The 21,617-nt window shown below is 44.3% G+C and overlaps 2 protein-coding genes across 3 annotated transcripts in view; one reads left to right on the plus strand and one right to left on the minus strand.

Annotated features, from left to right (window-relative positions):
- LOC306917246 (beta-galactoside alpha-2,6-sialyltransferase 2-like) overlaps window positions 1-21,617 on the minus strand; it is an 88,181-nt gene that overhangs the window by 19,770 nt on the left and 46,794 nt on the right. For both annotated transcript variants that reach the window (XM_079495386.1, XM_079495387.1), the window contains exon 7: window positions 1,240-1,414. In XM_079495386.1, the coding sequence (XP_079351512.1) occupies window positions 1,240-1,414 (175 nt within the window). The remainder of the gene's footprint in view (window positions 1-1,239; window positions 1,415-21,617) is intronic.
- On the plus strand, window positions 12,169-13,470 carry LOC306917150 (kelch domain-containing protein 3-like; the record flags this gene model as incomplete). The annotated part of the gene is made up of 1 exon (XM_079495283.1): window positions 12,169-13,470. The coding sequence occupies one exon, from the start codon at window positions 12,169-12,171 to the stop codon at window positions 13,468-13,470; it is 1,302 nt and encodes a 433-aa protein (XP_079351409.1).

The raw sequence follows: 21,617 nt of genomic DNA on the forward strand, positions 1-21,617 counted from the left end.
CTGAAAAACCTCATGTTTCTATATCAGTGGTTCTCAATATTTCATGTCAAGGACCCCAAAACCCACCATCTGAAAATATGTTGTTCCAGGGACCCTCCCGGAATCAAAGATTTGAGTTAAAAATGTTTGCTCTGAAAAAATATATATTCAAAGATTTGCACTACAATTTCACGATTTTTCAAAAATAGCAGACCTACAAGCTCGTAGCGCGGCACTCTGCTATTTTTCAATAGCTAAAGTATAACATAATGCTTAAAACACCAAAAGGGGTTCCCGCCCAAAATGGGTTAATGCAGTCGCCAGTGCCACACTACTGAACACACACATACCATACCGCAGTGGAACGAACACAAGTTGTTCATTAGGCAGAATAACAGTTGAGACACCTCAACGTCAACATGAAATGAGCAACAGGGTCTTTAGCAATGTGTGTGACTGGAGACCTTCTTATTATGTGTGACTGGAGACCTTCTTAAATATGTGTGACTTCCACAGGATGACACGGCACATTCGGGCACACAACGAATCATCGATCTGTTTTGTTAAAGGGCTTATACAGATCTTGCGCGCACACACACGCACGCACGCGCACGCACGCACGCACGCACACGCACACACGCACACGCACACGCACACACACACACACACACACACACACACACACACACACACACACACACACACACACACACGTGTTGATAGTTTGAAACCTTGCCTGATTTATTCACGCAACTAAAGGGAGTGTGGAGGCCATTACCGGCTCAGCTAATCTGCTACATTAGGCTTTGATCACACGCCAGATGTGTTTATTTTAATGGTAGAGGAGAGGTAGACGAGAGGAGAGGTAAGGAAGAGGAAGAGGATTTCGACATGGCATCCTATACTGTAGTTTGTATTAAATATAGTGGCCCTCTGGAGTGAGTGTGGAACTATAGTGGCCCTCTGGAGTGAGTGTGGAAATATAGTGGCCCTCTGGAGTGAGTGTGGAACTATAGTGGCCCTCTGGAGTGAGTGTGGAACTATAGTGGCCCTCTGGAGTGAGTGTGGAACTATAGTGGCCCTCTGGAGTGAGTGTGGAACTATAGTGGCCCTCTGGAATGAGTGTGGAAATATAGTGGCCCTCTGGAGTGAGTGTGGAACTATAGTGGCCCTCTGAAGAGAGTGTGGCCCTTTACATCATCAAAGTTGCCCACCCCTGATCCAGAGGAGGGTTGGTTAGGCTGTAACTGAGGGACCTACCAATGAATCCAGAGGAAGGCGGGTTAGGCTGGATGTTCTCCTGCGTGTTGGCCTGTATCACGTCCCACAGGTTCCAGATGAACGCCGGGTGGAGGATGTAGAAGGGCTGGTCCGGCCGTCGGAGCCGCCGTTCGCTGTACGGCGTGAAGAGGTCATAGTCCGGGTTCTCAAACCACTGAGAGGAGAGGAGAGGGGAGGGGAGGGTCAAGCAAATATAAATGGGATTGGTGTCTAAGATAGTCGAAAGGGACAGTGCCCTCAATACCCTCACACTGGACGCGACAGTGACCAAAAAGTGAGTGACACCCACAGTAACAACAAGGCCACAACAACCGAGGGAGCGACCATGATCTGGTACCACCTAACACCACACAATCCATTCAAATATGGGAATCACCAGCTTCTTTCAAACTCTGCCTGAAAGAAAACAAATATTAAACATTATTGGGATGACACAAGGGGAGGTAAATTAATTCCCATCGAAAGGAGGTGTCACTCGCTGCTGCCGCTTTGTATGTTGTTTTTGTAATGCTATGTTGATGAAATGAATACCCGTAGGGCCACAATGAAAAGGTCCCCAGGTCATTTTTTTGTTATCCTTTTATCTTTATAATGTCTTACTGTAAAAAATAAAAATAAAAATAGTATTCAATCGTTCAATCACAAAAGAGAGGACAGGGTAACGTTAGGAGATTAGGTCTGACACAAATAAATGGTCTTTTAATCACATGCCTGGTTTACGTTTAAATCATACACCTTATCTGGTCATATATCCGCTGCTATTTTTAACCACCTCATCCAACCCACTATTATTAATCAAGGAACCATTGTGTTCTCATTCTATGCTGCACAAAGACATATCTGACCTGCGTTCCCTTTTCTTGTCATTCTCTATATAGAGAATGCACATGCATGATTTTCCCATCAGGACACGCCCCCCTCATCTAGACTGAGTGGCAAAACATTGAGCAGCATGGAGTGTTGGAGTTTGGAAGCGCTCGTTGGAAATCACTCGTCCTGCGTACCACCTGTTTCTAAATGTCACATAATGCAGGAGGCAGCAAAAGGTTATTGAAAACAAGCACTTCCAAACTCTGACACTTGGAAAAATAATCAAATGTAGGACATTTCTTGACAGAAAGTAGCTCATAACGTTTCTATGGTGGATTTTCATGAAACAAAAACTTTGCAGATAGGAAGAGGACAATTCAAGCTTTTCGTACAGCTGCAATGTTGGTGAGTTTAACATTGTTTAATGCAATCAGACAGGACTTTTCTGTTTGGATGAATGGGCTGTCAAGGCCAGAAAGTAGTTGTTTGCCACTCAGTGGGCGTTCCCGCATAACTTCCAGGTACGATGTCACGCGCATACCATAGAGTATATAAAGGATAGAGACCGAACTGGAGCACTAGCCCCGCCCCCAAGCTAATTATTTCGATGAAGTTGCTCAGTGGCGTTTTGAAGCACCCGGAAGACTGCCGGAAGTACCTCCTCCGGACCTCAAATTTGAGGTCCGGGGTGACGTATGCAACCGAGCGCTCAATGTTAAAGCCCAGCTGCACGGGGTTTCCCGGTCATGAATCCACGGGTCCGCCTGTAGTCCCTCCTCCTACCACTAGGGCCCAGACCTTCAACGTTGAATAGCCTCACTGGCCCCTTGGCGCATACCCTCTATTCCTTACACCTTTCTTGAAAGTGCAAATTGTGGCTGTCGGGGCAGAAACCCCCGACAGCCTTCATATTATAACTTTTTGTGCGTGTTTTTCCCCCCCCACAAATTAACGCCCTCGATCATGCTACAGCGTCACACAAAAGCATCAAACAAACACACTTGACTTACAAAAGTGTTATGCACAGACCTGCGCACAGGCGGTGCGCCAGTGCGCATGCGTCGTCAATTTATTATGCGCTGTCAATCAAGCGCCAGGAAGCGCTTCTGCGTACCAGCAGCTGGGGCCGCCCAGAATGATTATTATGGCCAGAATACTAGTAAAATCTGTAGCGAGAGCATTTCCCACCGACTGCCACTCAAAGTAGCTACTGGCCAATCACAGCACATCCTTACTCAAACGAGGGAGGATTCCATTTCCATTTTCATGCTGCTCCGCCTGCTCGCTGCTGGGAGGAGGACAGGAGTTTACTACTGAGTGAGAAAACCTGACACAAATGGTTTGGCTTCTCCGTTTCAGATGTGGAGCAAACTAAAAAGTAAAAGTTGTAAAAGGGGATGCTTTGGATGCTTTGCACTCTTCTCATTCGCCGCTGTGCTTGCGTTTGTTTTCCGGGTGCTGGAGCAAGTTGCTCGTGTGCGATGCCGTCTCACAGCCTAGGCACGGCCACTGACTTTTTACGGGTACAGGTTTTAGTTCCGACATTGGGAAGAGTGCAAAGCATTGCGGACTGGCACTGCTGCTGCACTACATGAAGCTTATCAACATGACAACACCGTGTCCCGACATACTGTCCCTTATTATCGTAAAGTCGGGTAGTGTACACTGTTTATTTTTTACTGTACGTTGCCTCGGTAAAAACAAAAGGGAAGCCTGACGTATGCTTCGCCGTACGACGTGTCGTATGTTAAACAAATAGCTGATCTGCAAGCTCACAACGTGTCGCCTCCGCAACACGTTGTGAGCTAGTAGATCGGCTATTTAAATATATTAAAAAAAGTACCTAAATATTGCTTTGATGCTCATATTATCCTTAGGAAGTATTAAGTTGTTTTTATTAGAATATGTATTTAGGGCTGGACCACACATGGACCTAGCTGCAATTTGCAACTCTAGATTTTTTTTAATAATGGTATGAATCTAGAGTTGCAATACCCTCCATTGACAAATATAAATAGTTTTTCTATAAGTTATTCATGCATCCCTCTTTTATCCATCCGGCGAGACGGGTCGCCGCATTTAGGAGCACCAAGTAACATCTCCAGGTGCTCCTCTGAGTACTAGACCAAAAAAAGTTGTGTGCAGCCCTGGTTATGCATCCTAAAAGTAAGCTACAGTATGCATGTTGTTTTAATAAAGGAATAAAAAGCAAGGCTTTTGCACACCTACAGGCGACAGGTGCGTAGGAGAGGGTACGGTGCCCATTGGGAACAAACACCTGCACACCGTCTTCAAATGCAGTGAACCAACTTTTAAAAGTTTCCCTATTAAAAGTTGGTTCACTGCATTTGAAGACAGTGTGCGGGCATTTGTTCCGTTTTAATAAAGGACAAATGCTGTCTGGTGTAGTAACTTTGACAATGCCAGTTAATTGCATTGTTAGTGAGAAGGAATGCCACCAGGAGCAACAAAGGAAAGAGACAATATATGTGTTTATTGCTCTTTGCGCAGCCTACCGGAGTGTTGTGTTGCTGTGATGGTTGATATCTCCTCTCTCCAATTAATCCCCAAACAGCACACAGCCACACACGCTCCCAACGCGCGTGCATGAGCACACCCCACAGGCACGTATCGGTAACGCGGCCACCGCCGCACACAATTATCATTGTCAACTTTTCTCACCACAACGGATTCTGTTCTAAACCTTTTTTTTTCCTTTTCCCTGTGCGTCCTTGAACAGTGGTGAGGTGTGTTTCATGTCTACTTAAGTCATCAGTAAATGGTTGGACTCCATCTTGCCTCTTGTGTTCTGAGTCTTCTGACTCACTCCAGAGCGAGTGAAATCTTTTATAACCACCAGAAGTCCTTTCCTTCAGCGTGTGTGTGTGTGTGTGTGTGTGTGTGTGTGAGAGAGAGTGTGTGAGTGTGAGTGTGAGTGTGTGTGTGTGTGTGTGTGTGTGTGTGTGTGTCTGACTGAAATAGTTTTTCTCAGGTCCATAGTGGCGTTTTCTTTCAGCGTCTGTGCAGTGACAGTCCTGTTGTTATACTGTAGGCTATGTCTGCGACGCATGGGTGAGTCTTTCTTCTCTCCCCTCCCCTCAACCTCTCTGTCTCCTCTCAATCTGCCATGCCTCACACGTGTGTGACAAATGAATGGCATCGATGCGATGCGATGGTCGGAACACCCGGGACTATGCGTGCTTGCCAACTTATTGTCCTTGTATTTGGAAGTCTGGGCCTTGTCCATGAACTTGTGCTCATGGGTCTGCAATAGGCCTATCTCACAGCCCGCTTTCCACGCCCACTTCCGGTAGATAGTGGTGTCATTTAACATTAGCATTTACACGTTTTTTTCTCTGGAGAATCTAAGTACATTTTCTAATGTAAAAATGTGACAAGCAAACAAGATGGTAAATCAGCTCGAACAGATAGAACAAACCTTACCTTGAGAAAACAAAAGTTGTAGACTTCTTAAATAACCTCTGTTAACATGTAGTGTCTATGGAGTGACGTCACGCTATCACCACTAGCCCCGAAAGGGGGCGTAAAAAGGGGGCGGGGAAATTCTGTGAGATAGGCTTATTGGGTGGATTGCAAAAGACAAATGCAAAAAAGCTGGCGAAATACTGTTCCGTCTCAGCTATTATGGGCAGTCTGTCTATCTGGAGAAGGCGCTGTTTCATGTATCCCTAGGTGACCTAAAAAAAGAAAAAAGAAAAGAAAAACATCCTGTCTAGTAGTGTCAAGTAATAGTATGTCATCAATGTGCTATCTTTTTTTTTTTCCTCTGTGTGTTAAGCATGTGCAGCAGTTATATCTGGTTGGACCATATAATGTAACCTAATTCTGATCAGTGTTTGGGTATATTGTGTGTTTGTCTGACTGACTGACTGACTGTGCGCACGTGTGTGGAGTGTATAAGTGCAAGGACAAGTTAGACAACACTAACGTTTTCAAATAGTTTCTCAGGTCCATAGTGGCGTTTTCTTTCAGCGTCTGTGCAGAGACAGTCCTGTTGTTATACTGTAGGCTATGTCTGCGACGCATGGGTGAGTCTTTCTTCTCTCCCCTCCCCTCAACCTCTGTCTTCTCTCAAACTGCCATGTCTCACACGTGTGTGACAAATGATCGATGCGATGCGATGGTCGGAACACCCGGGACTATGCGTGCTTGCCAACTTATTGTCCTTGTATTTGGAAGTCTGGGCCATGTCCATAAACTTGTGCTCAGGGGTCTGCAATTGGGTGGATTGCAAAAGACAAATGCAAAAAAAGCTGGCTAAATACTGTTCTGTCTCAGCTATTATGGGCAGTCTGTCTATCTGGAGAAGGCGCCGTTTCATTTATTCCGAGGTGGCTTAAAAAAAATAATAATAAAAAAAAAAACATCCTGTCTAGTAGTGTCAAGTAATAGTATGTCATCAATGTGCTATCTTTTTTTTCCTCCTCTGTGTGTTAAGCATGTGCAGCAGTTATATCTAATATACAGTAATGTCATAAACATGCATGCATGAAAGAGACAGACCAGGAGCCGAGGAGGAGATATTTGCAAAACAGCATTTGTCACGGGCTGTGCCGCCTGTGCGTGTCCAAACTCATTCCAATGACGTGAGCAATGTTATTTAATTAATGCTTCACAGAATCTCAGGTTCAGGTTTTCGTTCACTAATCTTGTTGTATATTAAATGAATAAACACTTTAATAATTGTATATACAACTAACAACACACAGCGACAGTTGCTTGCAAGTTGCGTGTGCGTGCGTCTGTGTGTGTGTATGAGAGGGGGGGTGTGGCGGGCAGCAAGGCAAGGCAAGCGGGCCTACGGGGAAACGTTTTTATTTACTTTTTTCGTCATGTAACTATGGTTTCCAAGGTCGTACTGCAGTTGTTGCAAAAACGAGGGCGAGGCTTGATTTCACAGGGCGTGCCAGATAGCCAAAGTATAAACATGGTAATAGAGTGATAATAACGTGATTGTGATGCTATATCCATTAAGACCTGAGGTCAAAATTCAAATAATGTCTTCTAAATCATGAAAGTTTTCTGAAAACCCTATGTTTCTGTATCAGTGGTGCTCAAACTATTTCATGTGAAGGAACCCCAAACTTATATGTAATTTGGCCGCGACCCCAATCTGAAAATATGTTGTTCCAGGGACCCCCAAGAAGCAAAGACTGGAGTTAAAAACGTTTGCTCTGAAATAATATATATCAAAAAATATTGCGGCACATTTTCAAGATTTTTCAAAAATAGCAGATCTACAAGCTTGTAGCGCGGCACTCTGTGCCGTGCTACGAGCTTGTAGTATAACATAATGCTTATAACACCAAAAGGAGTTCCTGCCCTGAATGGATTAATGGCTCGTACACACTGCACGATATTTGCTCCGATTATGCTGTCGGGGACCATTTTTGGCGCCCGCCGACAAAACTCCCGATCTGACGCAAGATCGGGCATTGATCGCCGAGGTTTTGCTCGCGGTGTGTGAAAGGCTCTGCGAGAAGATATAGCGCCGATAAAAGTGCTCGCCGACGCCTTCCCGAGCGTTTCTGAATATCAAGCAGGGTTGATATTTGGCTCTGTCGCCGACTGGACATCGTACAGTATGAACTGGGTTGCGATCGCGTCGAGAGAAGTCCTGTATTACAGCCAATGAGAGCACAGGACAGCTGTGCTCACAGCACTGCTGTCTGTCTGTCGTGTCGACTGTATCGATAGATTATCAGATGATAATATATATAACCTTTATTCCTTGGGTAAATCCCTGTCACGTGTCGTACATGGTAGCTACATTAGCCCAATGTTGCTGTTAAATAGTCTATAAAACCAACTCATTTCACTTGAATAATGTTGATAAAACCACATCAGAGCAAACACACACTCTCTGTTTCTGTGTGTGTGTGTGTGTGCGTGCGTGCACGAACATCAAGATTTAACGTCCTGTCTCGCTGCAGCCCACGTAGGCTACACGCTATCACAAACATTTCTCCCTGTGTAGCCTGGCTATCCTGTGTGTGTGTGTGTGTGTGGCGTGCACGCAGAGAGAGAGAGAGGCGTCCTGTGTCGGTCTCGTGCTTGTATCACGGCATCCTGCACGTGCGTGAGATGTCAAAATGAATTGGAATAAAAAACAAATGATGTGTATAGCCTATCAGGTCTGGATTGCATCTTGGTGAACTCTTGCAGTGTTATCCCTAGTCGGCGACCAATCGTTTAGTGTGAAAGCCACAAAGATATAATGACAGCCGATTTCAAGAAAAGACTCCTGTAGTGTGAAATACATGACAATCTGATGACTCGCCGACCACTTTAAAACTCCTACAGTGTGTAGATAACTAATTATGCTGGGAACCCTTCTGGTATAATCTACAGCTACTGTAGGTCCTAAGTGCAAAAGAAACAGTGCTGTCCCTTGTAGAATTTCCAGCTAATGGGAAGAAACTGTAATTGGCATCTTCCTCCTCCTCCTCGACGCCATGGCGGCTCAGAGTGGGGGTTCACACCGCTGGCCTATTTTTGGAACAATATATGGACAACTTGGCATTTTATGCGATTTGTATGGAAGATCATTGTGAATCAAGGGCTTAAGTGCCAGCTGTGCTCCGGTAGGATAATGTAAATGGTGTAGCGTTTGCAACGGGAAATTACTATGTACGTACGGTACACATTGTGCTTTTCTTTGATCCATACTGTACCCATGTTGCCCCCCATGCACACAGAAGTGTGCCCCCGCACATAGCAGCAGAGCATTCCGTTCTAATGAGACGTCATACTGCATAACATCAGTGTATTTCTGTAGTCTTGCGTTCACTTGCGTTGCTTACAAGTAAACCCAGGGTGGGTTTCTTATGTTTTGTGTTGTTTATTCTTTCTGATACATGTATATCTCAGTATTTATCACTCTGTAACCTATCGGTACCTTGATTTCTGTGCTGCCTCAGGTGTGGAACAGAGGTTGTTTTTTTGTGAGTGGTGCAACCGCTCACTCCCTTACGAAGCTGTGTGTGTGTGGGTGGCTGGCTGGGTGGGTATGAGCATGAAAAGAGCAAGGCTGTTTTTCACCGCCTGTGCGCAACCTAACACACACGCACATATTAACTGTATGATGATTTCGGGTGTGCCAGTACAGGTACAGTACAGGGTACAGTAGAGGACCCCCACACGGTAACTTTAATTTCTCAACCATTTCGGACGTGGGGGTGGCTCACCGGATTCAGCCCGGCCCCCTGGGCGCGTTCCTGGGGGTCTGGATGTTCCGGGGACCCCCCCCCCCCGAGGACTCACCTGGGACCCCCGGAGACCCCCACATGGTAACTCTCTCATTTCTCTACCGTTTCGGACGTGGGGCAGCTTGCCGGAACCGGGCCGGCACCCTGGCCGTGGTCCTGTGGGCCTGGAACTGCCGGGGACCCCCACACGGAGTTGCACCACTCACTTCACACTGGTGTGATTTTTCCATTTCCATTGACTCCAAAATAAAAAAAATTGGACATACAAGGTTTCTAGAATACGCCGGACAGCGACAGCGCAGATGTGTCTGCCAAGCTTTGCAAACATTAAAGCAAAAGAAAAAGAGTGATCTGTGTATTGATCTATGTGGATTCATCTCTGCAGTGTCCGTGACAGAATATTAGACGTGTGCCGTGGAATCTCAGCGGCTTAGATTCCATGGTATTGATCATCACGCAGTACAGGAGGAGGGCGTTCAGTCATTACAGGAGCAACTACTGTACATACAGTATAGGCGCACGGCCGCGCGCCCCTCAACAACCTAGAGCAGGGGTGGGCAACTGGCGGCCCGGGGGCCACATGCGGCCCCCACCTTCACTTAATGTGGCCCTCAGGTTAATATCAGAATACTGATATAATATTGGTTCCAGCGGTTACAATTCCACAACATTCAAACATGACCCGCTTTAATTACTTCAGTCTAAATTAGTAGCTCGTATAATTAAAGGCATTTGAAATTACATAAAAATGTTAATTTTCAGGATTCCAATTCAAAAGTAGCAACAAATAATTCAAGATTTCAATTTGAATATAGCAAAAAATATATTTTTGCTACGACAGTAATATATGGCCCTAGGGAGTGAGTGTGGAAATATAGTGGCCCTCACCATCTTCAAAGTTGCCCACCCCTGACCTAGAGCTACCTCTTCCACTCCAACCTCCTCCACTGTCATAAGGTGGTAGGGAGTCAGTAATAAGCAGTGTTGTTTTCGTCGACTAAAACTGAGACGAAAAATGTTCGCCGACTACCTTTTTTCACAGAGGAAAACTTAATGGAAACTAAGCTATGATGACTAAAACTAAGACTAATATACCTGACAATTTCGTCAACAAATAAAAACTAGACTAAAATGTTAGGAAGGAACTAGTGGACAAGAGATCCAGTATACGACTCATTTTACACTTGGTTGCATGCTGAAAATGCGACGCGTTGCGAGCTTGTAGATCGGCTATTTTCAGTAAGTGTAAAAACAGTCATTATGACGGCATCGAGGCCCGCCAAAATACATTTAGTCAACTAAATCAACCGTAGAACCGTTGACTAAAACCGTATGATGTGTAGTCGACTAAAACTAGACTAACAGTAAAACATTCCAGGTGACTAAAATGTGACTAAAACTAAATGGAAACTATTCAAAAGACTATGACTAAAACTAAAATAGAAATGTGCTGCTAAAAGCAACACTGGTAATAAGGCAGCATGAGGAATTAGAGTCAGTAATAAGGGAGTATAAGGCAGTATTAAGGGTGCATGAGGCAGTAAAGTCATAGTATTAAGGGTGATTCCGTCCCTGCCCGAGTGATTATGATAAAACACTGCTCCGACCCCGGCGGGTCTCGGGTCCACTCGGGTATTTTCGGAATCGGGGGCCCCGGTGAAGAGCTCTAGCATGAGGCAGTAGGGAGTCAGTTATAAGGGTGCATAAGGCAGTAGGGAGTCAGTTATAAGGGTGCATACGGCAGTAGGGAGTCAGTTATAAGGGTGCATAAGGCAGTAGGGAGTCAGTTATAAGGCAGCAGTAGGGAGTCAGTTATAAGGCAGCATAAGGCAGTAGGGAGTCTGTTATAAGGGTGCACAAGGCAGTAGGGAGTCAGTTACAAGGCAGCATAAGGCAGTAGGGAGTCAGTTATAAGGGTGCATACGGCAGTAGGGAGTCAGTTATAAGGCAGCATAAGGCAGTAGGGAGTCAGTTATAAGGGTGCATAGGGCAGTAGGGAGTCAGTTATAAGGGTGCATAAGGCAGTAGGGAGTCAGTTATAAGGGTGCATAGGGCAGTAGGGAGTCAGTTATAAGGGTGCATAGGGCAGTAGGGAGTCAGTTATAAGGGTGCATAAGGCAGTAGGGAGTCAGTTATAAGGCAGCATAAGGCAGTCAGTTATAAGGGTGAATAAGGCAGTAGGGAGTCAGTTATAAGGGTGCATAAGGCAGTAGGGAGTCAGTTATAAGGCAGCATAAGGCAGTAGGGAGTCAGTTATAAGGGTGAATAAGGCAGTAGGGAGTCAGTTATAAGGGTTCATAAGGCAGTAGGGAGTCAGTTATAAGGGTGCATAGGGCAGTAGGGAGTCAGGGTGCATAAGGCAGTAGGGAGTCAGTTATAAGGCAGCATAAGGCAGTAGGGAGTCAGTTATAAGGGTGCATAAGGCAGTAGGGATTATAAAGCAGCAGTAGGGAGTCAGTTATAAGGCAGCATAAGGTAGTAGGGAGTCAGTTATAATGCAGCAGTAGGGAGTCAGTTATAAGGCAGCATAAGGCAGTAGGGAGTCAGTAATAAGGGTGCAGTAGGGAGTCAGTAATAAGGGTGCAGTAGGGAGTCAGTTATAAGGGTATAGGGGACTATAGGGGTTATAAGGCAGTAGGGGACATTTTCTTACAAAATACACCATATATCATGACTGACTGATTGGCCAACCCAAGTTAGCCTACAGGGCTTTGTGGATTGGTCAAGCTTTACGTGACACTTGTGTCGCACTGTACCAATATAAGCGTAAGCATGCACAACAGTCCTCAGCCGCCCCATTCTTTGACAGGGCAAACATTAGAACAACTCTGCTCTGACCCACACACGTCTTTCTGGTTGTGTGCGCGACATGTTCTGCTGGCCTGTGCACCTGAAAGGCCTAAAGAAGGTCTATCATGCTGCTGTGGCCGTGGGGCACAAGGTGTATTCCTTCGGCGGGTTCTGTCTGATTCCCGCCGTGTCTGACAGACGGAGCTACATGTGCATGTACATCTGCTACATGGACCCCATCGACGTGCACGTCTTTAACACAGTGTCCTTGCGCTGGATCAAACTGCCGCCAGCGACGGCGGCCGGGAGCGGCGAGCTTCCCCTCGAGGTCTCCTACATGCGCCACAGCCACACGGCCGTGCTGATAGGGGGCGTCGTCTACATCTGGGGCGGGAGCACGTACAGGGAGCACAGCAATGTGCTCCACGCGTTCGACGTCGGCACCCACGTGTGGTTCAGGCCGCGGGTCTCTGGCGCCGTTCCAGACTCGCGGTACCACCACTCGGCCTGTGTCCTGGGCAAGGTCATGTATATCTTCGGAGGGTTCAACCTGCTGACCAGATACACTAATGACATTCACAAGCTGGACACCGCCACGATGGCCTGGACTTTTGTTAACACGAGAGACACGCAGGCACCTGCCACGACATGTCACTCCGCCACCATCATTGGTAAAAGTATGTTTGTGTTTGGGGGCAGAGGGGACCAGGACAAGGCACAGTACAACATCGTCAGAGTGTTTGACACCGAGACAAACCGCTGGCTGAGCACGCCGTCGGCACAGCTTCTTCCGGAAGGACGCGCCGATCATTCGGCTTTCGCCTACAACGGAGAGCTGTACATATTCGGCGGCGACAACTTCCGTCTGGGCGAAAGCGTCAACGATCTGTGGAAATTCAACCCGGAGACTTTCTCCTGGACGAAGGTGGAGTGCAAGGGGAAAGGCCCGTGTTCGTGGATGTCTAAGATGTGCTGTTGTATGGTGGGAGATCGTGTCGTCCTGTTCGGGGGACACAGCTGCACGCCCATTCCGGTACACGATAGAGACCTCGAAGACGAGGATGACTCCGAGGTGTGCGACCTGTACATCTTAGACCTAACTCCTAGTTTGAAGACGTTATGCAAGCTGGCGGTTATTCAGTACGGTCTTGAGCAGTCGGAACTCCCGCACGACATCAGGTGGGAACTGGCGGCCATGGCTACTGACAGCAACAGAAAAACTAACATGAGTGTGCTGGCTTCCAGCGGGCCCACTAAAACAAAAAGGCAGAGAACAAGTTCCAGGCAATGGGACAGCAGAAAGGGGAAGACGAGGAGATCACTGCCCTTAAAACGGTTCCCTTCGTTCAGATGGGAAAGAAAACAGGGCACTGGAACATAAGTGATTCCACTGGGAACTAGTCAGCATCATCACTGGAGAAGAGGAGAACTCTACTACTCCACAACCGGCTTTTTTAATGGTTTTTATTCGATTTTATTCTATTTTAAAGTGAGTTAAACGTTCTCACCATTTACACAACCCCATGAATGTAATATAGCTTACATTTTACTAATATAGATTGTGCCCCGGGCATTTCGTCATCGACAAAAGATTGATTAACAAAGGCGACAACAAAAGCCGGGTGAAAATGTGTTCACGAATGAATTTCACAAAGACAATAGTTACAACAGTAAATAGTGTCGAATCGACGTTCAACAACATGACTGTCAATGAGAAACAGGTGCTACTGGGGACCTCGGTGCTTATATTATATATTATATTAGTTATTATATTAGTATTATATTAGTTGTTATAGTTTAGCATTTTGCTTCCTTTGTTTTTTAATTAGTTTTGTTTTCATTTTTCTTCAATTCAAATCAGTTTCAGTTAGATCCCAGAGTGGGAAGTTTAGGTTTTTTTTAATGTTTAACAATCTGTAGTTTTCAGTTCAGTTTTTATTGTTTGAACAGGGTTTTAGTTTCAGTATTAGTTTTATTTTATGTTTTTATTACATTAGTAGTATTCGTCAAGGCATTTGGAACACTAGGCATCCCAGTCTGCCTCTTATCTCCATCTTTTAACTTTATTTTTGTAGATTAATGCCCTACTTCGTCAGTATAGTGGCTCTTTTAACCCTCTGTGTTAAACACTTAAAAACTAAAGTGTCACACAAAAGTAGCAAAAAAATAGCGGATCTGCAGCTTGTAGATCAACTGTATTGCCTCGTTTTATTTGAGTCTTGGAAAGTAACAGTATTGGGCACATGAGATTTCCACCTGACGGAACAATGTCTGCCCATGCTTATGTTGATACATTTGACCAAATTGTCTTGACTAAAACTAAATACATTTTATTTATTGGGTTTTTTTATTCCATCCAGTCACATTTTTTTCCCAGTGAACTTTTTTTTCACCTCATTTTAAAAGTTTAGTTTATGTTAACCATAATGTCCTCGTTCGCATAAATTCTGTGAACCATCACAGGTCACTGTTTTCCATAGTGTGTTCCTTCACGCTCAACCATTTTAATATCAAGGACCATTATTTATTATGGATTTGAGCCACAGACCACCATTTAATGAGATGTAGACTCTCAGACCCAAAACTAAAAATATGTTGTACTTGTTGAACAATATTTTGTCCACTAGCCAGAGATAACAGGGAAACGTTCAAAATAACAATTCTTCTACATTCTGTAATTGTAATTCTTGTAAATTAAGTAATGCAGATGTTTAACAATCATGTTACGGGTCCATTTGGTTTCATGTTACACTCTCAAGAAGTTCAAGATCTATAAGGGTCCATTTGGTTACCAACTCTCCATCATTTCACTGGGGACCACCTGGAACCACTGGTTGAAAACCACTGGTCTATATTCCATTTTAACCCATTCTGGGCGGGAACCCCTTTTGGTGTTTTAAGCATTATGTTCTACTTTAGCTATTGAAAAATAGCAGATCTACAAGCACCAAGTGCTTGTAGATCTGCTATTTTTGAAAAATTGTGAACATGTGCCGCAAATCTATATTCTTTCAGAGCGTTTTAAACTTTGCTTCTGGGGGTCCCTGGGGTCCCTGTCCTTGACATGAAATAGTTTGAGCACCACTGACATAGAAACAGAGATTTTTCTGAAAATTGTCCTCAGGTCTAAATACGTTGCTTTCCTTCCATTCAAGTGGAAACTCAGCGGAGCTGCATTGTGTTGGTTTTACACGATTGGCGAGTGGCAGACAGGCGGCCGCTTTCCTTATGTGTGTTCAACCTAATTAAACCATCGTCTCAAAATGTCTTCAGGGCAATTGGTTGAAACTTTGACGAGGAATTAAATAAGTGTGTTTGTGGGGGTGGGGGGAGCCGTGCCACACAGGTTCATCGAGTACATTCTTAAAGTAGTAGTTCACCACAAATAATATTTAAAAAAAATCACACCAGTGTGAAGTGAGGGGCGCTCTTATCATCGTACATCATCACGCATCATCTCATACTGGCCAATCAGAATGCCTGTTGCCAGAAATCTACGTCATATTTGGCAGACATTTGACCTAATGTCTCCTTTCATTGTCGGTGGCAAATATGAGACGTGTGGGGACGAGATGACGTAAATGTCCCTTAATTGTCAATGGCATTTAATGTTTGTGTTGCCGACATTTTACGTCATATTTGGCGGACATTTGACCTGATTTCTCCTTTCATCGTCTCATAGCGCTGCACTCGGTGCCGCGCTATGAGACGATGGCGATTTAAATCGTGCAATAACTCGGCCAGCGATTCGGAACTCTTCCCAAAGAATGTGTACACTTTGCCCGCATCTGATTAGACAGTATGGTGACATACCCAACTCAACTCTTCTAGTTGAACAATATTCCTGCAGAGATAGGCAACCACATTCGCAATTCCGCAGGATTGCATATTTCTAGTTATTATTATAAATATTACAAAATTAACCAAACTTTACCGTGAATAGTGGCATACCAGTGTTACCGCTGAAGTGGCGATGATCACGGTAATGCACACCCTTGTGTGTAATTTTGGGGGAAAAAACAGTTATCCTTAATTTTCTTTTCAATAAATAAAAAAAAACACGTTAGGTGTGCGGTCATGCTCGTTTGAAGCACGGGTGGATAGATTCGACCAATCAAATTGCTTCGCCGTGAACACAATTAGGGCTACTGTCCTAATTGTAAATCTACGGAGACCGTCAACCTGGACTGGTGAGGCAATAATACTCCCTATAGCGCACACCGAGAGCAAGATAAAACTATGAAGCCATTAATTATTAGCAAATCCCCCACTTCCCAGGGTTGCTATTATCTTTACCTTGCGGTGCGTCAACACTGGAGCGACAACTCCAGAGATACGATTGATTGTAGCCGGGGAGCCAGTCACCCAAAAGTTGAGAGGACCTGTGATGTACATGACATACTTTTTATGTGTGTTTTTTCTATTCATTTGGTCCCATTTATGGGCGGGAACCCTCTTTTGGTGTTTTAAGCATTGTTATACTTTTAGCCATTGAAGAATAGCAGATCTACAAGCTCGTAGCGCGGCACCGAGTGCCGCGCTACGAGCTTGTAGGTCTGCTATTTTAAAAAAATCGTGAAAATGTGGGCGCACATCTTTGAATATATATTCTTTCAGAGCCAAAGTTTTTAACTCAAATCTCCCTGGAACAACATATTTTCAGATGGGGGTTGGTGGCCAATTACATATAATCTTGGGGGTCCTTGTCATGAAAATGTTCTAGAACGACTGACATAGAAACGTAGCGTTTTTCAGAAAACTGTCAGGACATTTGTAGAATCGTTCCCAGGTCAAAATGGGTTAAGGTCCACAGAATGAGAGGTCTGCTCTGCCGGAAACATCGCGAAAAAGGTTATGGCCATTTTCGTATACCTAACCAATATAAGGCAAACATTTCCAAATTTCATCATGCTTTAAGTCTTTATAGCAAAAGGCTGATGCACACCTCAAAAGGCTGGTGACAGGTGCGTAGGGCAATAGAGCATATGATGAAAAGGGCAACGCACACTGTCAGACACTTGCCAAAAAAATGTTGCTCTTTATTAGGTCAGACAGTCCTGATGAAGGTCTAAGCGACCAAAACGTCAACCTAATAAAGAGCAAATTTTTTTTGGCAAGTGTCTGACAGTGTGCGGGACCTCTTCTTTGTCTTTTAAAGATACCCTTTTCATCATGCTTTAAGTAACATGCGACGTGTCAAACCTGGTTTTATGATTTTGAATCCATTCCAAGCATTAGTTTTGCACGAAAAACACTCCTCCCCAGTTCAACTATGATTATTTTGGGTGGGCGGGGTCGCGGCCTGAAAATGCTGAGAAACACTGTTGTAAACCTACCGGAGAGAGAGAGAGAGAGAGAGAGAGAGAGAGAGAGAGAGAGAGAGAGAGAGAGAGAGAGAGAGAGAGAGAGCGAGAGAGCGAGAGAGAGAGAAGGGGAACTATAAAGAAAAACGTTTAATCGGGTCATTGACAGCTTCCCACAAATCCATCACGGCAAATTTGGGAAGTTACAAAGTGCATTAATGATTAATGTACGGATTGTATACGCTAAGCAAAGATACATCATGTGTCTCTGTACAGCTTTAGTAGCAGTATATGAGTCGTAGTGGCGGTATACAGATTGATTTACAAATTAAATTGCGCTATGATCATGACTTACTTAGTGGTGCTCAAGCAATTTCACAGGACCCCCAAAATGATACATGTATTTGGCATATTGTGCCGCTCTATAAGCCTGTAGTTCTGTGTCTGCTATTTTTGAATGACCACCAAAGTATATCAAATAATTATGTCTAAAAACTAAAGTGACACAGATGCATTATTGGATTTAATGGGGAGGCACACATACAGATCCGATACACCAAAGATCCGACATGCGGGAACAAACGGTCGAACATGCGCTGCTTCCGTGCTTGCGGTTAGGTTTCTGGTTTCAGGACTTCAGTGTTTTGTATGTACTGTATAAGTACAGAACAAAGAATGTTTGCTTTCTCCATCTTTGTTGAAGAAGAGTTTGGGCAATTATGTTTTTAGTCTTACTAGAATTACTTAAACGTCAGTTTGTAAGACCGGTATTCAGCTCATTCCCACATCGCCCAAATGACCAGAAATGGGAAAAACTGCTCCTAATGCTACTCCTAACTGAAAATGGGTTTGTTTCAGACTCTTTATGATTTATCTCATCTCTTACTGATACCAATACACAAGGGTTAAAAAACAAATGGGAAAGAGAATTGAGTACTGTAACAGTATTTACAGATGAGTGGTGGGCAGACGCAGTATACAGAGTCAACTCCACCACCTCATGTGCACGCCTCAGCCTAATTCAACTGAAAGTAGTACATGGAGCTCATCTTAGTAAAGCAAGGGTGGCTGAAATGTATCCTGAGGCAGACTCGAAGTTTAATTACAATTACATGGGGTCCTTGACATGAAATATTGAGAACCATTTATTTAACCATGTAGGAAATGTGGTGTTTAACACACACACACACACACACACACACACACACACACACACACACACACACACACACACACACACACACACACACACACACACACACACACACACACACACACACACACACACACACACACACACACACACACACACACACACACACACACACACACACACACACACACACACACACACACACACGTCGGTCTAATGACCCTCAGACCAATAGTATGTCAGAACTAAAGCCTGCACCCGTTTGACTGGTTTAAGCTTTTCCCATGGATTCAGTGATGTAAACACACAAGGATAAAAAAGAAAGCCACAGTAAAGATCTTCAAGATCAAGACAAATAGATTTGGTGTCTCCTGCAGTACCCAAGCGTACAAAAATACATTATGAATGAGCCCGAGGAGAAGCGTGACAATGTGTTGCGATGCGCCTCATTGAGAGTTTGTAGATCATAATAATAAAAAAAAAGATTTATATCAAATCGTCTCCGTCTGGCACAAACCCAAGTATCTCCACTTTTCAACCTTTTCCAACCGATTATGCGGTTGATACGCACTGACATTTTGCATGTTAATCCCATGTACAACGAACTGAAATCTGTCTGTGTGTGTGTTCATATTCTTTTTTAAATCTAGCACCTTAACCCATTCTGGAACCGCTTTTGATGTTTTAAACATTGTTATAATTTAGCCATTGAAAAAAAAGCAGATCTACAAGCTCATAGCGCGCCACCAAGTGGCGCTCTACGAGCTTGTAGGTCTGCTATTTTTGAAAAATCGTTAAAATGTGGCGCAAATCATTGAATATATATTTCAGAGCGAACATTTTTAACTAACATATTTGGTTCTGGGGCGTCCCTGGGACTACATATTTTGGGATGGGGGTCCGTGGCCCAATAGAGATAATTATGGGGGTCCTTGACATGAAAAAGGTTGAGCACCACTGACAGAGAAAAATGTTAGGATTTAAAAGCCCTTTTTTATCGACCTCAGTGCAAAATGGGTTAACAAACTTCCATAACAGTATATATAGTGAACAGTAATCAGCACACCTGCTGCTATGCTTATCTCAGGTTTATTTGTACCGATAGTAAATATGTAGTTTATTTTTCTTGATTTCCATTCCCCTTCTTCCCCTTCTTTTCTCTTTAAAAAAAAAAGAACATACGATGGGAACTATGCACAAAACAAACGAATTTCAGCCACCCATTTACTTTGTAAATCTGTGATGTGACATATATAGCCGATTCTGATTATACAAGTGTGTCACACAGAAATAGACTAATTGTTTGACTGTACCCAGCTGTGCCGTTTTACCTTTCTGTCAAATAAAGTATTCAATATTCATTGTTCAAAATGTTTAATAATAATACAAAAGGAAGGCTTTTGGACATATAAGGTGTCCACCCGACAGCAATGAAATACTACAGAGAGCAGCAACGGCGGGGAGGATTACGGCCATTCCCCTGAAATACATCAGTACACTATCTATCAGACCGTGAGTCATTCTACGCACACAAATCATGACTCCACTGTCATCCGTGAAGCCTAGTAACGCAGGAGGAAGTCGCCAAGGACCCAGAGGGGATTATGGCTGGGAAAAAATAGCTCTGTGCTACGAGCAAAGAAAAACGTCTATAAGAAAGGCACAGGCTGGCCAACCAGACAGTGGTGAGAAGAACGTGTACTGTATTGTTATCGATTTTTTTTTAATTAAAAAGGTACTGCAGGTTATGTGATTTTCGTCGGAGGCCGATTCTACAAATGCCTTCTAAAATCACCCTTTCAAGAGTTTTCAAAAATAGGCAGGTGTAAAACATGAACCGGTATTCACTCTGACTGCAGCTTTTTACTACAGCTTTTCTGAATTCAAGTAGAACTTTGGTCAATGATACCCCTCCGTTACTTTCACTTTGTACTTCCCATTCCCAACATCCTCGCTGTTGGACAGTTCTGTGCGTAAACACAACCCTTCACACCTACTACAATTAAGCTTTACAAAGCTGCCAAGTGTCAATGGCATACACTTCAATTTTGCATGCATATATACGGTCCATTGTTGTATAGGTGTGTGTAGACCGTAGACACTAAGCTAAAGGACGTGTCCTGTAGCCTACTGAACTGATACGGGATCGGGTCATGGAAGAATGACCCGATGTAAAGGGCCTCGCAAACGGGGAGCGATAAAACGCGCATATAGTTCATTTTCAATGAGACCTGCGCTTTTGCTCGGAGAAGTCGCGGTGCGACAACAACGCAAGCGTATTTACGTGAGCGCGGTCCCGTGAATTTGTTGCGTGCGTGCTAGTTTCGTGCACACGCCCACGACTCGCCAGACCTGGATTCGGTTTAGCTTTTTTTTTTTACGCTTGCGTTGTTGCGCCCCTCTTCAAGAGACCTGGAGGTGACCTGTGTTGATCCAGGCAACAACGCCTGCGTTCCTCGATTCACGTTTGCAAGGCCCTTAGATTTCTGAGTCACTCACTCACACTCACACACATTGTGGACAACGTGCTGCATTTGTCTACTTGTGCGTGACAAATTAAACTTTCTTGATTCCATCTATCCACACACCCACACACACACACAACCCCCTCTAATGTATGCATGTATACAGTACAAGTTGTCAGGAGTCATTGGGTTTATGCGGCAGCATTCTTTGAATAAACGAGGGGAAGTTCACAGAGATACACGAGCGGTATGTGTGGTACACGTGGACAGGTCTGTCTGCAAATTGTGTACATCGTACAGCGCACACGGCACACATTCTGTGTCCATGTGACAATGACCTTGGATGATGGTGCGGGTATCCATGCACATATCGAAGGGATAATAGGTTTAGTATCAGGTATAATAATATAGCTGCTCTCAAAGACACTCACGTGAAAACAAATATTGTTGTCGTGGGCGGGTGGAAACCGTCCAATATGATTGATTCTGCCCGACAGCAATGAAACGCCATGGGCAGATTTCTGCCGGAAGTGCTGGAAATTCACAGTATTTCAAAGTGCGCCGTTTAATTACACCTTTGAGGTTTACTCAAAGGTGTAATTAAATC

Source organism: Electrona antarctica (assembly GCF_951216825.1).
Source record: "Electrona antarctica genome assembly, chromosome: 24".
Lineage (NCBI taxonomy): Eukaryota > Metazoa > Chordata > Actinopteri > Myctophiformes > Myctophidae > Electrona > Electrona antarctica.